The sequence below is a fragment of the Hyperolius riggenbachi genome, chromosome 8 (genome assembly GCF_040937935.1).
Source record: "Hyperolius riggenbachi isolate aHypRig1 chromosome 8, aHypRig1.pri, whole genome shotgun sequence".
Lineage (NCBI taxonomy): Eukaryota > Metazoa > Chordata > Amphibia > Anura > Hyperoliidae > Hyperolius > Hyperolius riggenbachi.
In genome coordinates, this window is record NC_090653.1 from 261,457,429 (window position 1) to 261,477,589 (window position 20,161).

The following is a 20,161-nucleotide window of genomic DNA, read 5'->3' on the forward strand; positions in this document are numbered from 1 at the left end:
CAGTGCATAGACTGCATATATACACTCACCTAAAGGATTATTAGGAACACCTGTTCAATTTCTCATTAATGCAGTTATCTACTCAACCAATCACATGGCCATTGCTTCAATGCATTTAGGGGTGTGGTCCTGGTCAAGACAATCTCCTGAACTCCAAACTGAATGTCAGAATGGGAAAGAAAGGTGATTTAAGCAATTTTGAGCGTGGCATGGTTGTTGGTGCCAGACGGGCCGGGCTGAGTATTTCACAATCTGCTCAGTTACTGGGATTTTCATGCACAACCATTTCTAGGGTTTACAACAAATGGTGTGGAAAGGGAAAAACATCCAGTATGCGGCAGTCCTGTGGGTGAAAAAGCCTTGTTGATGCTAGAGGTCAGAGGAGAATGGGCCGACTGATTCAAGCTGATAGAAGAGCAACGTTGACTGAAATAACCACTCGTTACAACCGAGGTATGCAGCAAAGCATTCGTGAAGCCACAAGACGCACAACCTTGAGGCGGATGGGCTACAACAGCAGAAGACCCCACCGGGTACCACTCACCTCCACTACAAATAGGAAAAAGAGGCTACAATTTACACAAGCTCATCCAAATTGGACAATTGAAGACTGGAAAAATCTTGCCTGGTCTGATGAGTCTCGATAGAGTCCGAATTTGGCGTAAACAGAATGAGAACATGGATCCATCATGCCTTGTTACCACTGTGCAGGCTGGTGGTGGTGGTGTAATGGTGTGGGGGATGTTTTCTTGGCACACGTTAGGCCCCTTAGTGCCAATTGGGCACCGTTTCAATGACACGGGCTACCTGAGCATTGTTTCTGACCATGTCCGTCCCCTCATGACCACCATGTACCCCTCCTCTGATGGCTACTTCCAGCAGGATAATACACCATGTCACAAAGCTCGAATAATTTCAAATTGGTTTCTTGAACATGACAATGAGTTTACTGTACTAAAATGGCCCCCACAGTCACCAGATCTCAACCCAATAGAGCATCTTTGGGATGTGATGGAACGGGAGATTCGTGCCCTGGATGTTCATCCCACAAATCTCCATCAACTGCAAGATGCTATCCTATTAATATGGGCCAACATTTCTAAAGAATGCTTTCAGCACCTTGGTGAATCAATGCCACGTAGAATTAAGGCAGTTCTGAAGGTGAAAGGGGGTTAAATACCGTATTAATATGGTGTTCCTAATAATCCTTTAGGTGAGTGTATATTGCCATTCAAACCTTTTTTTGGCCTGAGGTGCTCTTTAATGGCACATTTTCCTGAGCTGACATACTTGAGACTTTAAAATATTTCAGCTTAGGACGGTCACATCTTTTGGGTTGACTAATACACAAGGTTGGCCTTTATTTGAGTATGTATGGGTATATACGTAGGGCTGCTCAAATCCAGATCCGGGAGACACCCAGATAGTTGCTCTCCGGATATCTCCCAGTAAACCTGTTCGGGGTGGGCGGGGGGCTCAAGCTTACCTGTCTGACGTCTTTGTCCGCCCCTGGCGCCTCCCATGATGCGGTCCACGCGCATCACGTGACTACAAACACTTCCTCCTTCAACACGGAAGGTGGAAGTGTTTGTAGTCACGTGACCGCCGCGTGGAACGCATCATGGGAGGCGCCAGGGGCGGACAAAGACGTCAGACAGGTAAGCTTGAGCCCCCCGCCCACCCCGAACAGGTTTACTGGGAGATATCCGGAGAGCAACTATCTGGGTGTCTCCTGGATCTGGATTTGAGCAGCTATATATATATGTGTGTGTGTATATATATATATATATATATATGTGTGTGTGTATATATATATATATATATATATATATATATATATATATATATATATATATATATATATATATATATATATATATATATATATATATATATATATATATATATATATATATATATATATACATACATACATACATACATACATACATACATACATACATACATACATACATACATACATACTGAGTGCAGTGGTAGTGTATGCTATAGGCATCCCACGCTGACTTATGAGTCCTGCAGGACCAGTGAGGTCTGCAGTAGGCTTTGGGCTTGCTAGCATGGTACCCCCTCCTTACCACACCCGCCCACCTCCCATCAATAACTATCTATTCCAGTAATTCTCTCCTTGCCCGCGCTCTCCTCCCAGCAGGCCCCATCTACCACCGAATCTTTCCTCCCGTGCTTTCATTGGCTGCTTCCCGTCTGTTAGGGCTCCCCAGGGCTCAGTCACGCTGCCTCAGTCTTTGTGAAGCCGTTACGCTCAGACGTCTGTTAAGTCAAACGTATTCATTAAGCAATTGGAGAGAGACCATCAATTAGTTTCTCCCTTTTTTGTGAAAAAGCTGCCAGCATCTGGAGCGCTTATTGCTGGCGCAGGTCCATCTATCCTGTAATAGAATTCTTCTTCCTAGACTGCTGCGAGAGTATCTCTGTTCCAGCAGTGTCTGTGGTATAGGCAGCACATATTCTGTCCGCTATACTATATTCAGGATGGGGTCATCCTGTCTGAGCGAGGGGTCAGTTCTGCATCAGCTCAGAATAAAAAAGCTGCCAATGTGACATCTCACTAAACTCACAGAGGTCCAGATTAAAATTGGTCAAGGCCTTGTGCAGACACGCATAACTAAATATTAATAGCAATGTCCTGCTGTTCAGTTCTTATATTGCAGTGAAACTCAAAATTACATTTTTGCTCTTAAACATTCAGGCTGGGTGCACACTTGACAGTACATGAAAGGTCGCGGTTTCTGTCATGTGCGATTGTGCGCTTTTAATGCGTTTTTTTGTGAGTTTGCGCGCATTTTTTTTATGCAAATCACTAGTCAACAGGAAACAGAAAAACATCATAAAACAGGTTTAAAAAAAAAAAAAAAACATGCAAAACGCACTTAAACGCAATACCTCTGTGTCACCATTGACTTTCACTATGCGTTTTTGATGCGTTTTTAAAAAATATGCAACAAAACATACATATATGCGTTTTTTTATGTGGCCCATTGACTAACATTATATGCATACATGCTGCGTTTTACGCAACTCTAGCGTTTCTGCCTAGTGTGTTCCCAGCCTAAACACAGCAAAAAAATGAATACGAAACACTATAAAAGGTACCCATACACTACTTGATGTATGGGCTGATCGGTCACTAGCAGGATCCAGTAGCATACACTACGGCGTCTCACAATGGCCAAGAAAATTGCTGCAACTACGACACTGCAGCTCTGGCTCTGTGTGTCTCAACACAGAGCAGGGAGGCGGGGCAGAGGCATGCCAGAATGTAGAAGGGGCGGGGGAGAGACAGAGCTGGCCATTCAGAGCAGGGGAAGGGGCGTTCCTAACACCAGAGGGGTGTTTAGCATGAGTGCTACTCCTGCAAGGGACGCCCCTTCTTCTGTAATTCTATTGACACGCTCAATGCTGGTAGATTCGGGGGTGGGGGGGCTGAGTGCGTCATGGAGGAGACACAGAAGCTTGGCATAGGGCAGGGAACATTCCTCTGTGTCTCGTTTGCCCCCCCCCCCCCCACACACACGTGCCATGGATACAATGTAGGCTGTATATCAGCTTAGTCAAAGTTTGATTATCATGTGCTAAGGTGGCCATACGTCTCTCAATGTGCCACCAGATCGACCATTAGATAGATCCCCATCTGATCGGAGAGGCATCTATTGCCTGTCCATACACTGCACAACTGCTGCCACCTCCCATATGTGTATATTTGCCCCCCATGAACCATGTGACATCACTAGATGCGCCAGTGTCACATGGTACAGGCACTTGCTGTGACGCCGAACACCGAAAGAGGCCAGGATTTGCGCCGGTCTGACAGGTGACACCAGCTAGGAGTCTGTTGGTCATCAGGATATCGAACACCGTTATCTGATCGATATTATCGATCTGATATTGATCACCATTACCGCCACGATCAGATCGAGCCCTTGCGACTGAGATTTTCTAGCATTCCTAATTGAACCCTTTGATGTTGTGGTATCAGTTCTCCTCCGATCAGAATAAAATTATCAGATTGAAAGGTTGATTGGCCCAGCAATATTGAGTGATGTATAGACCCCCACCCCTACACTGCAGTCTTATAGTCTGCAAGGGAAAAGAAAGAAGCAGCACAATAACCGGCGGTTTTATCCCAGGCTACACAGGATCAGTGTTTTTTCTCCCCCCCACCCCCCGGGAGACGCTTCTGTCCTCATCCAGCAGGATTGACGATGAGAAGGAATACAATCTGTCGCTCAGGCGGCCGGAGACGTAATGGGGGGATTTACATAACCAGACATCCTTTGTCTCGTCTCCTCAGCACTTTACATATCCCTGTTCAGCAAGGCAGGTTAACTCCCAGAAATCACGCGAGCACCAACCAGTATATGATGCTTACACTGTAATCTTTATTAAAGTGGACCTGAACTCTTGCACAGGACAACATAGAGAAATGCCCCCTGTATGTATTTAGAGAGTTTAGCCTGTCTAATTCCCCCCTCATCTGGGACTAATCACCACTGTAATTTGATCTCTCAGCTTTGTCAGCTCGGGAATCTCCTCTGCTACAGCAGAACTGCTAATTGGTAAACACAGGATGTTAACCCTATGTCTGCTTCTTTGAAAGCAGAAAGTAGACACACTGCAGATTTATTGCAGGATTTCTATCAGCTGTAACATAGAAATGGTTTTTTCTTTAAAAGATAAGCAACAGCATAATAACCTTTAGAGTAGAGAGGAAGTTCTGAGTTCAGGGCCACTTTAAAAAATGAATGTAGACTGGTAAGTTCACAATTGTGTACCCCAATTCTTAAGGGCCACTATGAATATAGAAACCTATTTTAGGTAGAACACATCAAGGTACACCATCAACCAATTAAAAAAAGATTTATCAGAACATAACCTAGATGAGTCTTAGATATAGTAATCGTCCATTTGTTATGCTTATACTAGACAACTGATGCCATCAAGCCACATGGGTTAGTCCAACATATAGTATAAGCTACATTGCCTTAAAGAAAACCTGAACTGAAAATTAAAAGTCAAAATAAGCATACACAAGTCATACTTACCTTCCATGTAATTTACTCCTCAGCGTCTTTCTCCTGTCCCGCGTCCTGTTTGTTCACTGTGATCAAGGGAATTTTCCGTCCTCCATTTTGAAAATGGCTATTACCCATAACAGCTTTCTGGTCAGCACACAGTTAAACTGTAACATCTAAAAATTCTATATTTGATCAGTGCGCTCCTCAATAGATATTCTAAATATTGATAAATCTTAATAAATCTCTGTCTGGTCGGATCGCTATTTTTCAATTGTGTGTGTCACACTACGTACAAAATTTCTATTCTATGGAAACAGCGCTCAACAACCCACATATTAATACACAAGATTCCACATTTAAAAAGTCCACAATGCCCTCAATAGGTGTGATCCACAGGTATCCAGTTAATAGTCCAAGCAATAATTCTTCATATACAGTTCATAGCAGTAATGATATATTCTCACCGGAACAATAGGCCAACCACTAACGATTAGCAATCACGTTTTTGGACCATGCCAGCACACGAACTCCTCCACTGATATAGGACTCCTCAGATGTGTGTATACATGTCATATGAAAGAGAGACACAGCAATAGTGTAATACCGTTTACAGAGCATACACTATCCAGCACCACCAGTGCTCCCACTCCACTCACGGGTCACCCTAAAGTGCCTCCACCAGCTATGCACTCAAGCCTCTCACCAGATAATATGGCCGACCCTTCACAGACCAGCAGCTCTAGCTTGTTGTGATGACTTTCTCTTGTGTCAGCAAAGAAATGATCTAGGGCTCAAACAGGTGTACCATAGCGTAATTCCATTTAATAAAATATATTAAAAAGAGCAAGTGCACTTACAAACATCCAGTTAAAATGCGCATATAAAACAATCCTCGAGGTGATCCAGCGTCTGACCGGCTCCTACAGCGCCGCCCGACTAGTTTCGTCACTTGGACTCATCAGGAGCTTAGCTACTAGGAGCCTGCAGACGCTTTTAAACAGTTTTCACATCACATGACCATATGATTCAGTGAGCACCATTCGCTGAGCTCTTTAGCTCGTTTCTAACCTCACTGTCTATTGGCTCTACTTTGTGTGTTATCAGGGACTACATTACCCATCATTCCCTAGGATCAGATCTATCCCAGGCTGTCCAATTGGGTGGTTAGGGTCACAAGCCCCTCAGGGCTCCACCCCTCCAAATTCCGCCCTAAAATCTGGATTTCTGTAACTCCTATCAGACGGACTACAAGTGGCAGCATGTTGAACGGATTTCCGCATTCAAAAACGGAACTCCGCATTCAAAAAACGGAATTCCGCATAAAAAACGGATTTCCTCATAAGAATTTAAAAAAAAAAAAAAAAAATTTTCTCTTTTTTTTTTTTTTTCTTTCCTTCCTCTTTCCCTCCCTCTCCTCTTTCCCTTTCCCTCTCTTTCTCTTCTTTTCCTTCCCCTTCCTTCCTTGATCTTGCGATCCGGAATTCCGCATCATAAGAGGGCAAAAAACCTCAACAGACTAAAATCATGGGTCCACGGTAATGCTTCCAAAAAAGGCTACACCAGCTACCATAGGAAAGGGACAATTGCTCTACTTTTACCTCTGTTTCTAGGCGCTCACTTCCACATATGTAACACCATGTATATTACTACAAATAAACCCCTTTCTGTCCATAATGCCCCCACCCCTTAATACACATATTCACCAATTACAATAACTGAATTGAATACAATTTTACCTTCACATTTGTGTCCCCCATCATTATTTATATATACAGCTCCATTCAATCCTCCCTTCAATCATCAGCTATATGACAATTCAGATCAAGCTCAACGTTCAATCCACCCGGCTGCATTGTTTTAAGATCATAAATCCATTTTGTTTCCATCTTAGATATCTCCCTAATTTTGTGACAGCCCCTCCACCTTGTCGTCAATTTTTGTACCCCACAGAATTTCAACAATTTTGGGTCCCTCCCATGCTGCTCAAAGAAATGTTTAGAAACACTGTGTCCTTTAAATCCTCTACTAATGTTCCCAATATGTTCCCCAATTCGTTTGTGTAAAGCTCTTTTCGTACGTCCCACATACTGCAGCCCGCACGGGCACCATAACAGGTATACCACGTGCGTGCTGCAGCAGTGGATAAACTCTCTAATTTTCTGCACTTTTCCAGTTTGAAATGAGCCAACTTCTTTTATTTTTATCCCTTGTGCTCTTTCACATGCATAACATTGATGACATGGAAAAAATCCCACATTTCCCCACATATCTGTCCTATTCTTAACCACAGGAGAGGCAGAAGAGGGGGGAGACATGAAAAGAAGAAAATAGTGGGTAAAGGGATTTTTAACATCAGTGGAGTCCCCATCTCTCCAGCTGAAATGAGACTCCTTGACAAGGGACTCAAATATGCCCCTCACCAAGGGGTAAATAAATTCAATGTATATATTGATACTCACAAATTTATTCGGAAAATGAACATCAAAAAATATTTTTTGGCAAAAGAAGGACCAACGAGCAGAATTAACAGGGGGGGAGTAGACCAGCAGTATGTACATACTAACCTTAGGAATCGTTCAACGTTCAATCCACCCGATATGGCAAAAAATAGCACCATAGCAAGTTTTAAAAATATGGTGCTGAATGACATTGAAAAATTAGAAATGAAAGTAAAGAAAAATGAATGGAAACAGATTAAAGATCTAAGCGAGAAAAAAGAAATATTAATTAGACCTGCTGATAAGGGGGGAGGGGTAGTCATTATGCAGCATAACCAATATACACAGGAAATTGAGAATATTTTGAGTGACACTAGGACTTATAGGAAGCTGAAAGGAGATCCCACAGGTGAGTATAAAGGGGAAATGAGGAATATTTTAAAGGGGGCTTGGATAAGGGGATTTTGAGTGATGCGGAGTTCCGGTACCTAATGATAGACGCCCCACGTATTCCAGTGATGTATATAAATCCCAAAATCCATAAAAATCAGACGAATCCCCCCGGGCGGCCTATTATCAGTGGCATAGGTTCATTGAATCAACGATTAGGCGAATACATTGACAGATTTTTGCAACCTGTTGTTAGAACCTTGCCCTGCTTATTGAAGGATACAAAACATTTTCTACAAAGTATTAATGGATTGGGGATGAGGCAAGGTGAATTGTTGGTAACGGCGGATGTTACGGCGTTGTACACCATCATTCCTCATGATAAGGCACTGGAAACTGTAGGAAAGGCATTTAGGGAGAGGAATGAATTAAAGGAAGATCAAATTTTGTTTATTTTACAATTGCTGGAATTTTGTCTAACACATAATTATTTTTGGTATGGGGGAGGGTTTTATGTCCAGTGTGTTGGCTGCGCCATGGGGGCAAAATTTGCGCCCAGCGTCGCCAACATATTTATGATAATAATAATAATAATCCGAACATTTGTATAGCGCTTTTCTCCTGTCGGACTCAAAGCGCTCAAGAGCTGCAGCCACTGGGACGCGCTCAGGAGGCCACCCTGCAGTGTTAGGGAGTCTTGCCTTGAACTCCTTACTGAATAGGTACTTGACCTAGCCAGGATTCGAACCCTGGTCTCCCATGTCAAAGGCAGAACCCTTAACCAGTACACTATCCAGCCACTACCTTATGGACCAATGGGAAAGAAGCATACTGTCAGCACAAGAAAGTAACAAAGTTAGAAATTGGAAACGTTTTATTGACGACTTGTTCTGGATCTGGGAGGGGAGTGAACAAGAATTAAAACATTATATACAATGGTTAAATGCAAATGAGCTGGGTATTGAGCTGACTATGAAGTGTAACAAAGAGGAAATTGATTTCCTCGATGTGGTGGTCATGAATAAGGCAGGTTGTTTGGGAACAAAAACGTTTTTTAAGAAAACAGATAGAAATTCATACATCCCAATCCAAAGCTGTCATCACCCAAACTGGATGCGAAATATTCCAAAAGGACAGTTGAGCAGAATACGGCGGAATTGCAGCTCTGATGTTGATTACCTGATACAGGCTGAAGTGCTTATAGATAGGTTTAGCGAGAAAGGTTATAATCGCCAACAACTTGAGAGACTGTCCAATCAAATAATGTACCAGCAGAGAGACACATTGTTACAAAATGACATGGGGAGGGAGAACAAATCCAGTGCCTTTGAATATGCAGTAATGATGGGGTATAATTCACAACATAGAGAAGTAGAAAAAATATATAAGAAACATTGGGGGTTGCTACAAATTGACCCGATTTTGGGAAGAGTAATCCCAGAGAAACCGAAGTTTATTTACAGACGGGCAAGGAATCTACAGCAGCAATTAGTTAAAACATATGTGGATGCACCTGTGGTTAAGAATAGGACAGATATGTGGGGAAATGTGGGATTTTTTCCATGTCATCAATGTTATGCATGTGAAAGAGCACAAGGGATAAAAATAAAAGAAGTTGGCTCATTTCAAACTGGAAAAGTGCAGAAAATTAGAGAGTTTATCCACTGCTGCAGCACGCACGTGGTATACCTGTTATGGTGCCCGTGCGGGCTGCAGTATGTGGGACGTACGAAAAGAGCTTTACACAAACGAATTGGGGAACATATTGGGAACATTAGTAGAGGATTTAAAGGACACAGTGTTTCTAAACATTTCTTTGAGCAGCATGGGAGGGACCCAAAATTGTTGAAATTCTGTGGGGTACAAAAATTGACGACAAGGTGGAGGGGCTGTCACAAAATTAGGGAGATATCTAAGATGGAAACAAAATGGATTTATGATCTTAAAACAATGCAGCCGGGTGGATTGAACGTTGAGCTTGATCTGAATTGTCATATAGCTGATGATTGAAGGGAGGATTGAATGGAGCTGTATATATAAATAATGATGGGGGACACAAATGTGAAGGTAAAATTGTATTCAATTCAGTTATTGTAATTGGTGAATATGTGTATTAAGGGGTGGGGGCATTATGGACAGAAAGGGGTTTATTTGTAGTAATATACATGGTGTTACATATGTGGAAGTGAGCGCCTAGAAACAGAGGTAAAAGTAGAGCAATTGTCCCTTTCCTATGGTAGCTGGTGTAGCCTTTTTTGGAAGCATTACCGTGGACCCATGATTTTAGTCTGTTGAGGTTTTTTGCCCTCTTATGATGCGGAATTCCGGATCGCAAGATCAAGGAAGGAAGGGGAAGGAAAAGAAGAGAAAGAGAGGGAAAGGGAAAGAGGAGAGGGAGGGAAAGAGGAAGGAAAGAAAAAAAAAAAGAGAAATTTTTTTTTTTTTTTTTTTTTTTTTTTTTTTAAATTCTTATGAGGAAATCCGTTTTTTATGCGGAATTCCGTTTTTTGAATGCGGAGTTCCGTTTTTGAATGCGGAAATCCGTTCAACATGCTGCCACTTGTAGTCCGTCTGATAGGAGTTACAGAAATCCAGATTTTAGGGCGGAATTTGGAGGGGTGGAGCCCTGAGGGGCTTGTGACCCTAACCACCCAATTGGACAGCCTGGGATAGATCTGATCCTAGGGAATGATGGGTAATGTAGTCCCTGATAACACACAAAGTAGAGCCAATAGACAGTGAGGTTAGAAACGAGCTAAAGAGCTCAGCGAATGGTGCTCACTGAATCATATGGTCATGTGATGTGAAAACTGTTTAAAAGCGTCTGCAGGCTCCTAGTAGCTAAGCTCCTGATGAGTCCAAGTGACGAAACTAGTCGGGCGGCGCTGTAGGAGCCGGTCAGACGCTGGATCACCTCGAGGATTGTTTTATATGCGCATTTTAACTGGATGTTTGTAAGTGCACTTGCTCTTTTTAATATATTTTATTAAATGGAATTACGCTATGGTACACCTGTTTGAGCCCTAGATCATTTCTTTGCTGACACAAGAGAAAGTCATCACAACAAGCTAGAGCTGCTGGTCTGTGAAGGGTCGGCCATATTATCTGGTGAGAGGCTTGAGTGCATAGCTGGTGGAGGCACTTTAGGGTGACCCGTGAGTGGAGTGGGAGCACTGGTGGTGCTGGATAGTGTATGCTCTGTAAACGGTATTACACTATTGCTGTGTCTCTCTTTCATATGACATGTATACACACATCTGAGGAGTCCTATATCAGTGGAGGAGTTCGTGTGCTGGCATGGTCCAAAAAACGTGATTGCTAATCGTTAGTGGTTGGCCTATTGTTCCGGTGAGAATATATCATTACTGCTATGAACTGTATATGAAGAATTATTGCTTGGACTATTAACTGGATACCTGTGGATCACACCTATTGAGGGCATTGTGGACTTTTTAAATGTGGAATCTTGTGTATTAATATGTGGGTTGTTGAGCGCTGTTTCCATAGAATAGTAAACTGTAACATCGCCCACTTGAGCCATAGGGAAACATGGACATTACCTGTTACATCAGTTTTCCTCTCAGCTATAACTGACGGCAACTGATATTTTACTGACAGCAACTGATATATTTCAGATCTGACAAAATGTTGTCAGAACTGGAAGGGATTATTGTCAGAAGAAAATGGTGAGCTTCTGAGAGGAAGTGATTGACAGAGGCGCTCAAACTTATTGCTTGACCCACTGAGTTGTGCTCCCATTTTTGCCTGAGGAAGCGGGGTCACGCCCGCGAAACGCGTTGCATTTGTGGAGTTGAATAAATTACTTGACAATTCTATTTTATTGAGACTCAAGTGAGCTTTCTTTTTTTGTAAGAGGGAGGTGAGTCCACCTTAACATCCCCCTCTCCTTTTAAGCGGTTTTTAAAACGTTTTACTCTACTCTGGCTCCTCTGTATACCGAGTTTTTGCTGATGGCAAGGTAACTCTGTAATGTTCATTTGAAGTTACCTCATGTATTTATTTTAAATATTTTTATTCAGTACAGGTTCTCTTTAAAAAGACTACTGGTATAAACTCCCAAAAAGAATCCATATGGGGCGTAGGATGTAATGGCCCGCTAAGCTGCTACCATATAAGGAAAGTGATGTGCTGGAAGTGACATAGCACGTCCTGACGAAGCTCCGCAGGCAGGGCGAAACACAGTAGAACCTATTTTAGGGACAAACCTAAAATAGGTTCCTATATTCATAGAGGCCGTTAAAATTGGGGAGCACTTTTGCGAATTTACATTCCTTTTTCAATAAACATTTGTTTGTGCAGCCTATACTGGTTGGTGCTTGTTTTATTCTTCAGATTACCAGTGCTTGCACCTATAAGTAGATCATGTTTCTACAACTATTTTCTCTAACTCTGACTCCTCCCCTTCTACAGACGAGTCGGATTATCAGACGGAGTATGAAGAGGAAGAAGTCTCAGATTCAAGAAAAGAGGATTATGCCAATTTCCTGAGTAGCCACAGCAATGACGAGGTCTCGGATAGTGTAAGTGGTCTGTTCCATTCTACGGTGAAAGAATTACTCCAACTTCATAGAGCAATCTCAAAGAGAGGCCCTCCCCAAAAGGTGGAAAATGGCCCAGAACCGCAAGGTGTTGGGGCAGACTGCTAATGGGTGCTCAGTCCAGAAGGTTGCCAGCCACAGTATACATAGCAACAAAGCAGATGTCTTTGCCAGAATTATCACAGATCCAGAGGCATTGGTGTGGGTGTGTGGGGGAGGGGGGTGTTGCAAGCAGGGACAAATGTCCCAGAGTTCAGCACTGTGCAGGTGGCAATCCAGAGGGGGGCACTTCTGGCTACCTATAGGGGGGTACCATTGGCTCTCTGTAGGGGGCTCATCAGGCTATCTGAACAGGGAAGGGGGGACATTTGGTTATCTAAAGGGGGGCACTTATGGGTGTATGGGGGCACATTTGGCTATAGGGGAAAGAGGGCACATTTGGATATCTAAATGGGGGGACACATCTGGTGGGGGTACATTTAGCTATCTAAACAGGGAATAGGACCTCATCTGGCTATCTATAGGGAGTGGGTGGGGGGGTGGGCAGTTTTGGCTATCTATACAGAATTTGGCTACATCCATGCCCACATTCTGATGTGTGGTAACACTCATTTTCTTTGCTGTCTAGAGGGGGGTGTAAAAACTAGACTTGGCCCCGGGCGCTGAAATCCCCAGCTACGCCTTTGCTCAGACCTCGGGCTCTATGGCACCTGGGCCACTCTGTGCAAACGAATGAAGTTCTAAGCGCCATGCCAAAAAGACGCAGGAGCCAAGAGGATGAAAGCAGTCCCCGTGTGCCGCCCAGTGGCTAGTGATGATCATGACCTGCTCATTTTGTTTGCGCCAAATTTTGTGTAAAATTTCACAGTTTCATGTAATTACAATTTCAAATTTGAACAGATTTCACATAATTCTTTTGTAAATTTTGCATGTTAGGCCCCGTTCACACTTGCGGTTTAGTAAAAACCGCACCGGATGTCCGGACCGCACCGTATCCAGACCGGACCTGATCCGTACGGTTCCTATCCGGATCCGGTCCGGATCCGGTCCGTTTGCATCCGGTTTCCGTGCGGTGTGAACACGGTTGCGGTCCGGATCCGGTTTCTTAAGGAGATAACATCCTTTTAATTACCTGGGGTCTGGGAGGTCAGCAGAAGGGTCTGGGGTCATTGTTGGAGACAGGTGGACGTGTGGAGACCATCCGTGGATACAGAGACTGCAGTTGGGACCATGGATCCAGGCATTTTTTACTCGTAAACCTGGGAATTCTCTCTGTTGTTCGCCTCCTTCAGACATATCAGACATGTTGCTGGCAAAAAGAGCTCCAGCATGAAATCGCTGCTGCCCCACTCTTCGCTGGGCCCATGTGGTCCCCATCCAAAATGCATAGGAAGTGGGGTAGAACGTCCGGTTTTTGTAGCCAGTGTGTTGTGCGCTCTCCGGCTCTCATTGCTTTGTATTGGCCGGATGGTGCAGTCCGGCTCCGCTCCGGATACGGCTGCCGGAGGAGCCGGACCAAAAAATAGCGCATGTTGGAACGGACGCCGGAGTCCGGATCCGGCCCGGATCCGGTCCGGCTCCGGTCCGGCAGAACGGACGCATGTGAACGGACGCATAGGCTTTCATTGCCATGCCGTGCGTCCGTTCCGTCCGTTCTGAAAGCGCTCCGGCACGGCGATTCCGGACGGCCACCGCTAATGTGAACCGGGCCTTATACGAAATTATGAATGTGGCAAAGTATTTTTTGCATAAATTGCAAAAAAAAAAAAATTCATGCAAACCAGGATAGTTGGTGAGAATAGTGGGAACAAGTAGAAAAAAATAAACATTTTTAAGAAAATTGATTTTAAAAAAAAAATCCCCCCCAAAATTGTTTCTTAAACTCAGTAAAATTATATTTTTCTGCCGTACACTTTAAGTATACTGGGCTCGATTCACAAAGCGGTGCTAACCCAGTTAGAGACTTCAGGCGTGATAACCATTGCACCACGCTGGTGAAAAGCCAGTTTAGGCGTGATAGGTTTAGGTGTAATAAGTTTAGGCATGATAAGTTTAGATCGCGCGCAAAGTCCCGCACGCAAAGCAGCGCCATTAAACTCTATGCGAAGTGCACCAGACGTTGCTAGCGCAAAACTTTTGATCAGCTGTGCACTGCGGTGCTAACCCAGTTGGTGCTATAGTTATCACGCCTAAACTTATCACACCTAAACTTATCATGCCTAAATTGAGTTTAGGCGTGATAAAGGGCTTTTCACCAGCGTGCTAACTGTTAGCACCGCTTTGTGAATCAGGCCCACTGAGTTCCAAGTTCAGCATACTTATTTTATACAGGGCACCAGATGTTTGGGCAGAGCCCTTTGTCCATCGTATGGACAAGGGGCTCTTTGGGGGACAGGGGTAGGAGTTGCCACCCATCTCTTCCAGAGCCCCCTGCCACATCATGGACCATGGGGGCTGGTATAGCTCAGGAGGCAGAGCCACACACGGTCCGGGCTTGGAATTCTAGCTACGGTATATCAGCCTGCTTGGATGACCATAAGAGCCTGGACTGATTGGTAACGTGTTTATTTCTAATCTTATAGTCTCATGTACACATGTGCCTCACCTAGTATATTTTTGCTATTCCTGTGCATGACCAATCTAATCAGAGAAAGATATAATCACTTGCTGAGTCTGGGTTCCTCTAACGCAGCCCCGTGTGCGCTGACTTCCAGCGTGTAGTCCCGCCCCCTTTCAGAGAAATGCTGTCGGATAGCGAGAACGTTGTGACACTTGTCTAAAAGGGAGTGGGGCTACACACTGGAAGCCGGGGCCTGGGGACTGTGTTCGAGGAAAAAGATCTGATAAGCGATTATAACTTTGATTAGACGATTGGTAAAATGTTTGTTTTGCACTTTATAGTCTTTAACCACTTCAGGACCAGACAGCTCTGGCCCCTTAAGGACTGGAGCCGACCCGTCCTTTCCATTTATAAACAAAGATTACTGTGATTGGCTCGCAGTAATCACAAGAGAGGGCTGCAGTAACGATGGGCCCGAGGAATGCGAAAGTTGAAATCTATGCCCTAGCAGGCTTACATGTACGCAAACAGGGCGTAGATTTCTACAAAGTTACGGCATCCCCAGGCATGCTTCCAGTGCCAGCCCTGACATGTGTACTAACATCCGGTCTCCATTGTCCAATTTTACCACCTCCACGTAGTATGAGGGACTACAGATTTTGAATGCTGTGAACAGATTGTGTAGGTACACTCTCATACTACATGGAAGTGGTAACATTGGCCAATTAAGTTGGGATGTGTGTATGCATTGCTTTAGCCTTGTGGGATTATACATGTATCCCAGAATCCTCTTGTCCTTCCTGGAACTGAATTCCAATATGAAAATTCCTTGCATTTTGTTGTATTCCATATATACAGGGAATTTATTTTGTGAATCTTCTGCTTTCTGCTCTTGGAATTGTAGAAGCGATTGCTTCCTCTACATGAAAAAATGGGCTATTGGATTTTAGCAATCGCCTTTCTACATTTCCAGTCATGTTGTCATTTTCACATTAATTACCTAGAACTACAGCCAAGCAGCTTTTTCTATACTAAAGGTTAACGCTCGGGTTAGTGGAGGGGTCACTGTAATTTTCACAAGCTGATGAGTCTGTCATTCAAACCCGCAGGACGAAGAGGCAGACATGGAAGTACGACAGCGAAACGTGGCGGCGAGGAGGCAAGCCACGGACAAGGCTCAGGAGAACAGCTGAAGCGTGAGGACGAGAGACACGGACTCTCTTTATCCTGACCCCTCCATGTCCCTCCGCTTGGTACAGTCCTAGGAGTCGTACTTGTACCGCTGATCTCTCTCTAGCAGGCGGTACCCGGCCGGGAGGTTCCATAGATGCAATATAACTTGTAGAAAGTGGCGATCACGTGATCTTTTTGATGAATTTTGTACGGTGGTCAGAGAGAACCAAAAAAAAAAAAACACACACAAAAATATCTTTCAAGCCTTAATCTCATACATTTCATGTTTCGTAGATGACAGTGGTTTGAGAATATAAATCTATAAACAAAATATATATATATATAAGTTGGTAAATTAATAAGGTAGGTTGGTAACACCATTCTGTGTAATGCTGCTGATGATGCCTGTTGTACGTTTAACACTTGATTTAATGACTGGAAAGCTTGCCTTATGTTCTTCTTCCATTCGGAGGGTGTAAAGGGGGTCTTCTACTTTACGGCAGTATTACCGCTTTAGCCGCTAGGGGCCAGTTTTGGGCAATTGAGCCCTCGTCTGATGTTGGTCATCAATAGAAACGAGATGCTAATATTTTGGCTTGCGTGTACATTTTATGCAGCTAAGAGGTTGGCCAATTCCCATTGCCAAGAAGTTAATTTTATTGGCCCAGTTTCAAGGCATTCAAGGATATCTGAGGTGAAAGGAAAAAGTTTGCTTTTACTTACCTGGGGCTTTTTCCAGCCCCCTGTAGTCTTCCCCACTACTACCGGTCCCCTTCCTTGTTCCCCTGTCAGGCACGGTAAAGTCCATGACCCGTTGGGGTCGACCACTGCAGTGCAGCTTGCATCCTTGATTGCGCTTCCATTGCCATGAGTATTCTGCGCATGCAGAGTTTGTTGAGACTCGTAACTGCACATGCGCAGAACGCTCCCAGCCACGAGAGCGCGGCCAAGAAAACACGCCCCAGGTAGGCAAAAGCAGACTTTTTCATTCCATCTTGGATATCCTTTAAAGGGAGTCTGAAGTGAAATTTAAAATCAACACACATACTCACCCAAGGAGAGGGAAGGCTCTGGGTCTTATACAGCCTTCCCTTTCCTCTCCTGGTCCTGCGTTCCAGTGCTGGCTCCCACGTTAGCAGTCTCTTACTGATGGGTCGGAGACTGCTCTTTGCATTTGTGAAAGGTTTCGGAAGTGACAGCGTGCTCGCACATGTGCAGTATGGAGCAGCCCGTTTTCGGGAGCACTTAGGCTTCCGAAGCCTCCCACGGCTGGGGATTTGAACGGGGGAGCCAGCGCTGGAACAAACGGAACGTGAGAGGAACAGGAACGCAGAGCCTAACCACACCTTAGGTAAGTATCTGTTTGTTTTTTATTTGCTTGAGACTCACTGTAAATTAGCATGCAAGGTGTAATTATTAGCATCTGATGGCCGTCGCTAGTCGTTAAGAGACTAGGGTTTATCGTTAATGGCATCAGGTTTGTAAGGTTTGAGCCCCACACTCTAAATAATACAAAGACCTCCATTGTAGAGGACAGCCGTAGCCTGTCCATATTAATAATATACTTTATTTCATAACAGCGGGAATAATGATAAAAGGGAAATGCATCTACTATTGGGTGAGAGATTAATTTTATTTTGTTTTTACAAATATAGCATACGAGTAAGAGAGAAATTCACAGACTAGTTTTCCTTTTGATGCCAATAGATGCCAGTTCTAAGTGCCTAGATTGCCAGCTCTGATGGCAAGCGTTGAGGCGCGCAGCCCCACCTGTTGCGCATTCAGAGCAGGTGGGAATCCTGCGCGACTCATCATGGTTTTGTTGAGAAAATGTCTCCGCTCGACACGGTTTCTGCTGTTCATCATCATTGTGTTTACGGAGAAATAAAAAAAATGGTGAAAAAAAGCTGTTGAATCTGAAGTTTTTCATTTTTCCTGTCTATTTTAATGAGGAATGCAGTTTGTATAATTACAAGCACGCTGGAGAGCTTATTTATACAGCTGAGCCATTTTTGTTTTGATGGTGTAAGTGTTATGGTCCCGACCAGACCACTAGACAGGAAGTTCAGCTGTACCCTGAGAGAAGAGGGGTGTGGCTGAATCACTTAACAGGCCTTAATAGGATGGCAGGATTCAGCTTCCGGATTAAAGTCTAACTTCCTGCTCAGCAGTTGGGTCAGTAGGTTAGGTTACATATGACATGGTCAGAATGGGTAATACGTGTGGTGTTAAAATGAAGCGGGTTTAGGGGAGTATTTAACCAGCTGTCAAGGTGAAATTTGCTTAAAGGAATACTATCGATGTATGCATTTATTTTTAAATGCTGTATGTTGTAGCACACAATAGGGCAAGTACTAGGAGCAATTTGATTCCTCACACAGCTGTTCCTCTCAGCTGTAAAATCCTCTGTCAGTTTTGGCGTCAGTGTTGGATACAAAATGTATCTAATACTGAGCTCCCAGAGGGCTAGACCATATCTCTGCAAAGGGGAGTTGCTATCAACTCCTCAGTTTATAGTTTAATTATCACCTTGCTGAAATAATCTTGTTGATATGGTGGTAAGGGGTTAAAGATTCTAGCAATGTGTGTTTATTATCTTTGCTTCTCTTTACTGATAAAGATACTAATAATGCTAATTGTAGACAGTGGTCTGCCCCTCTCAGCAGCTTGTAAAGTGGATGCAGCCTGGAGTGAATCTCCTCAAGCAGGCAGCCAGTCTGAGTGTAAACACAGACTCCTGGTATAGCTAGTTATATTCCAGCAATATTCCAGCAATATTCCAGCAATATTCCAGCTCATTTAGTTACCTGTTACCACCTCAGATCAGCCTATTTCTCCTCATGTCTGCTGCATGCTGTGAGTGACACAGTGAAATATATTTGTGAGCTGTGTGACAGAGTAACCAAGCAGCTCAGGGTGACCCAAACTACTATGAGCTGTGTGAGAAATGAATTTTTAAGCAGGGATAGTGAGAGAGAGACCTGGGTGAATAAATAAAGTGCCCCTAGCACTAGTGGTAATGTGTACACTAATATAGAGTATTAAAAAAAAAAAGTCGTTTCAATCGATAGTACTCCTTTAATTAAACTTGCTTTTCATGTTAAAACGGATCTGAGATGAAAACTAACTATAACAAGTAACTTGTCTATACATCTTATCTAAAGTTTAGATAGTTTACACAGCATATCTAACTGGAAACAGCTTCAACATTTTATGATTATTTATTCCTGTGATACAATGAGGGCAGCCATGTTCTGTTTGTCACAGGCTGAGGGCTGGAGATGCCATCAGCTTGCCTGTGTGTAAATTCAGTCCCCACTCCTCCTCCCTCCTCCCCTCTGCCTCTGAAATCTCTAGCCAAGGCACTATGAGCTGTGAGCCAGGCTTGTTTAGTTTATAGGGAATTAGAGTATTAAAACAAAACAAAAAAAAAGTATTTGGCTTGAGGAATGCCCTATAAACAATATGAAAGGAACACAATTATGCAATGGGTAAACGTTTATCTCGGATCCACTTTAAAGGAGAACTCCAAAATGTATTTTTTTTATCCAATGTTAATTAGTGCCTGGGGGTGCCGATTGGGTCACTTGGGTGCCGGGGACCTGTGTCATCAGGCACTGCCATAGACCGCAATGCCTATGGTGTGGCCAGTGTTGGGTTGGGTGCCGTGAAGCAATCGGCTAACGAGCCGGGCTCAGCTATCGTTAGACGAGCTGTGGAAATTAGCGGCATGTAGCGGCTTACCGGGCCAGAGTCCAGCTAACACTAGGCGAGCTCCAGCTATTGGCTGATATGTGGAAGTATGAGTGTTCGTATTGGGGATAGCTTAGAAGGCTAGCGGTTACGGTTATCCAGAGACGAGGTTGTATTCAGGCATCAGTAGGAGGGTCAATGGTAGGTGTAGGTAGTGGGGAAGCTGATCTACATACTTGTTTCAGGTGTGTAATTCAGACACAATGCAGCCAAAGGGATCTGCAGGGCTGC

At 43.8% G+C, this 20,161-nt stretch overlaps 1 protein-coding gene across 3 annotated transcripts in view; it reads left to right on the top strand.

Moving 5' to 3' along the window:
* PNPLA7 (patatin like phospholipase domain containing 7) overlaps nt 1-16,753 on the top strand; it is a 412,399-nt gene extending 395,646 nt beyond the window's left edge. For all 3 annotated transcript variants that reach the window (XM_068248745.1, XM_068248744.1, XM_068248743.1), the window contains 2 exons: nt 12,317-12,426; nt 16,114-16,753. In XM_068248745.1, coding sequence (XP_068104846.1) covers nt 12,317-12,426; nt 16,114-16,197 — 194 coding nt within the window. In that variant the 3' untranslated portion in view covers nt 16,198-16,753. The remainder of the gene's footprint in view (nt 1-12,316; nt 12,427-16,113) is intronic.
* The last annotated feature ends 3,408 nt before the right edge of the window (nt 16,754-20,161 follow it).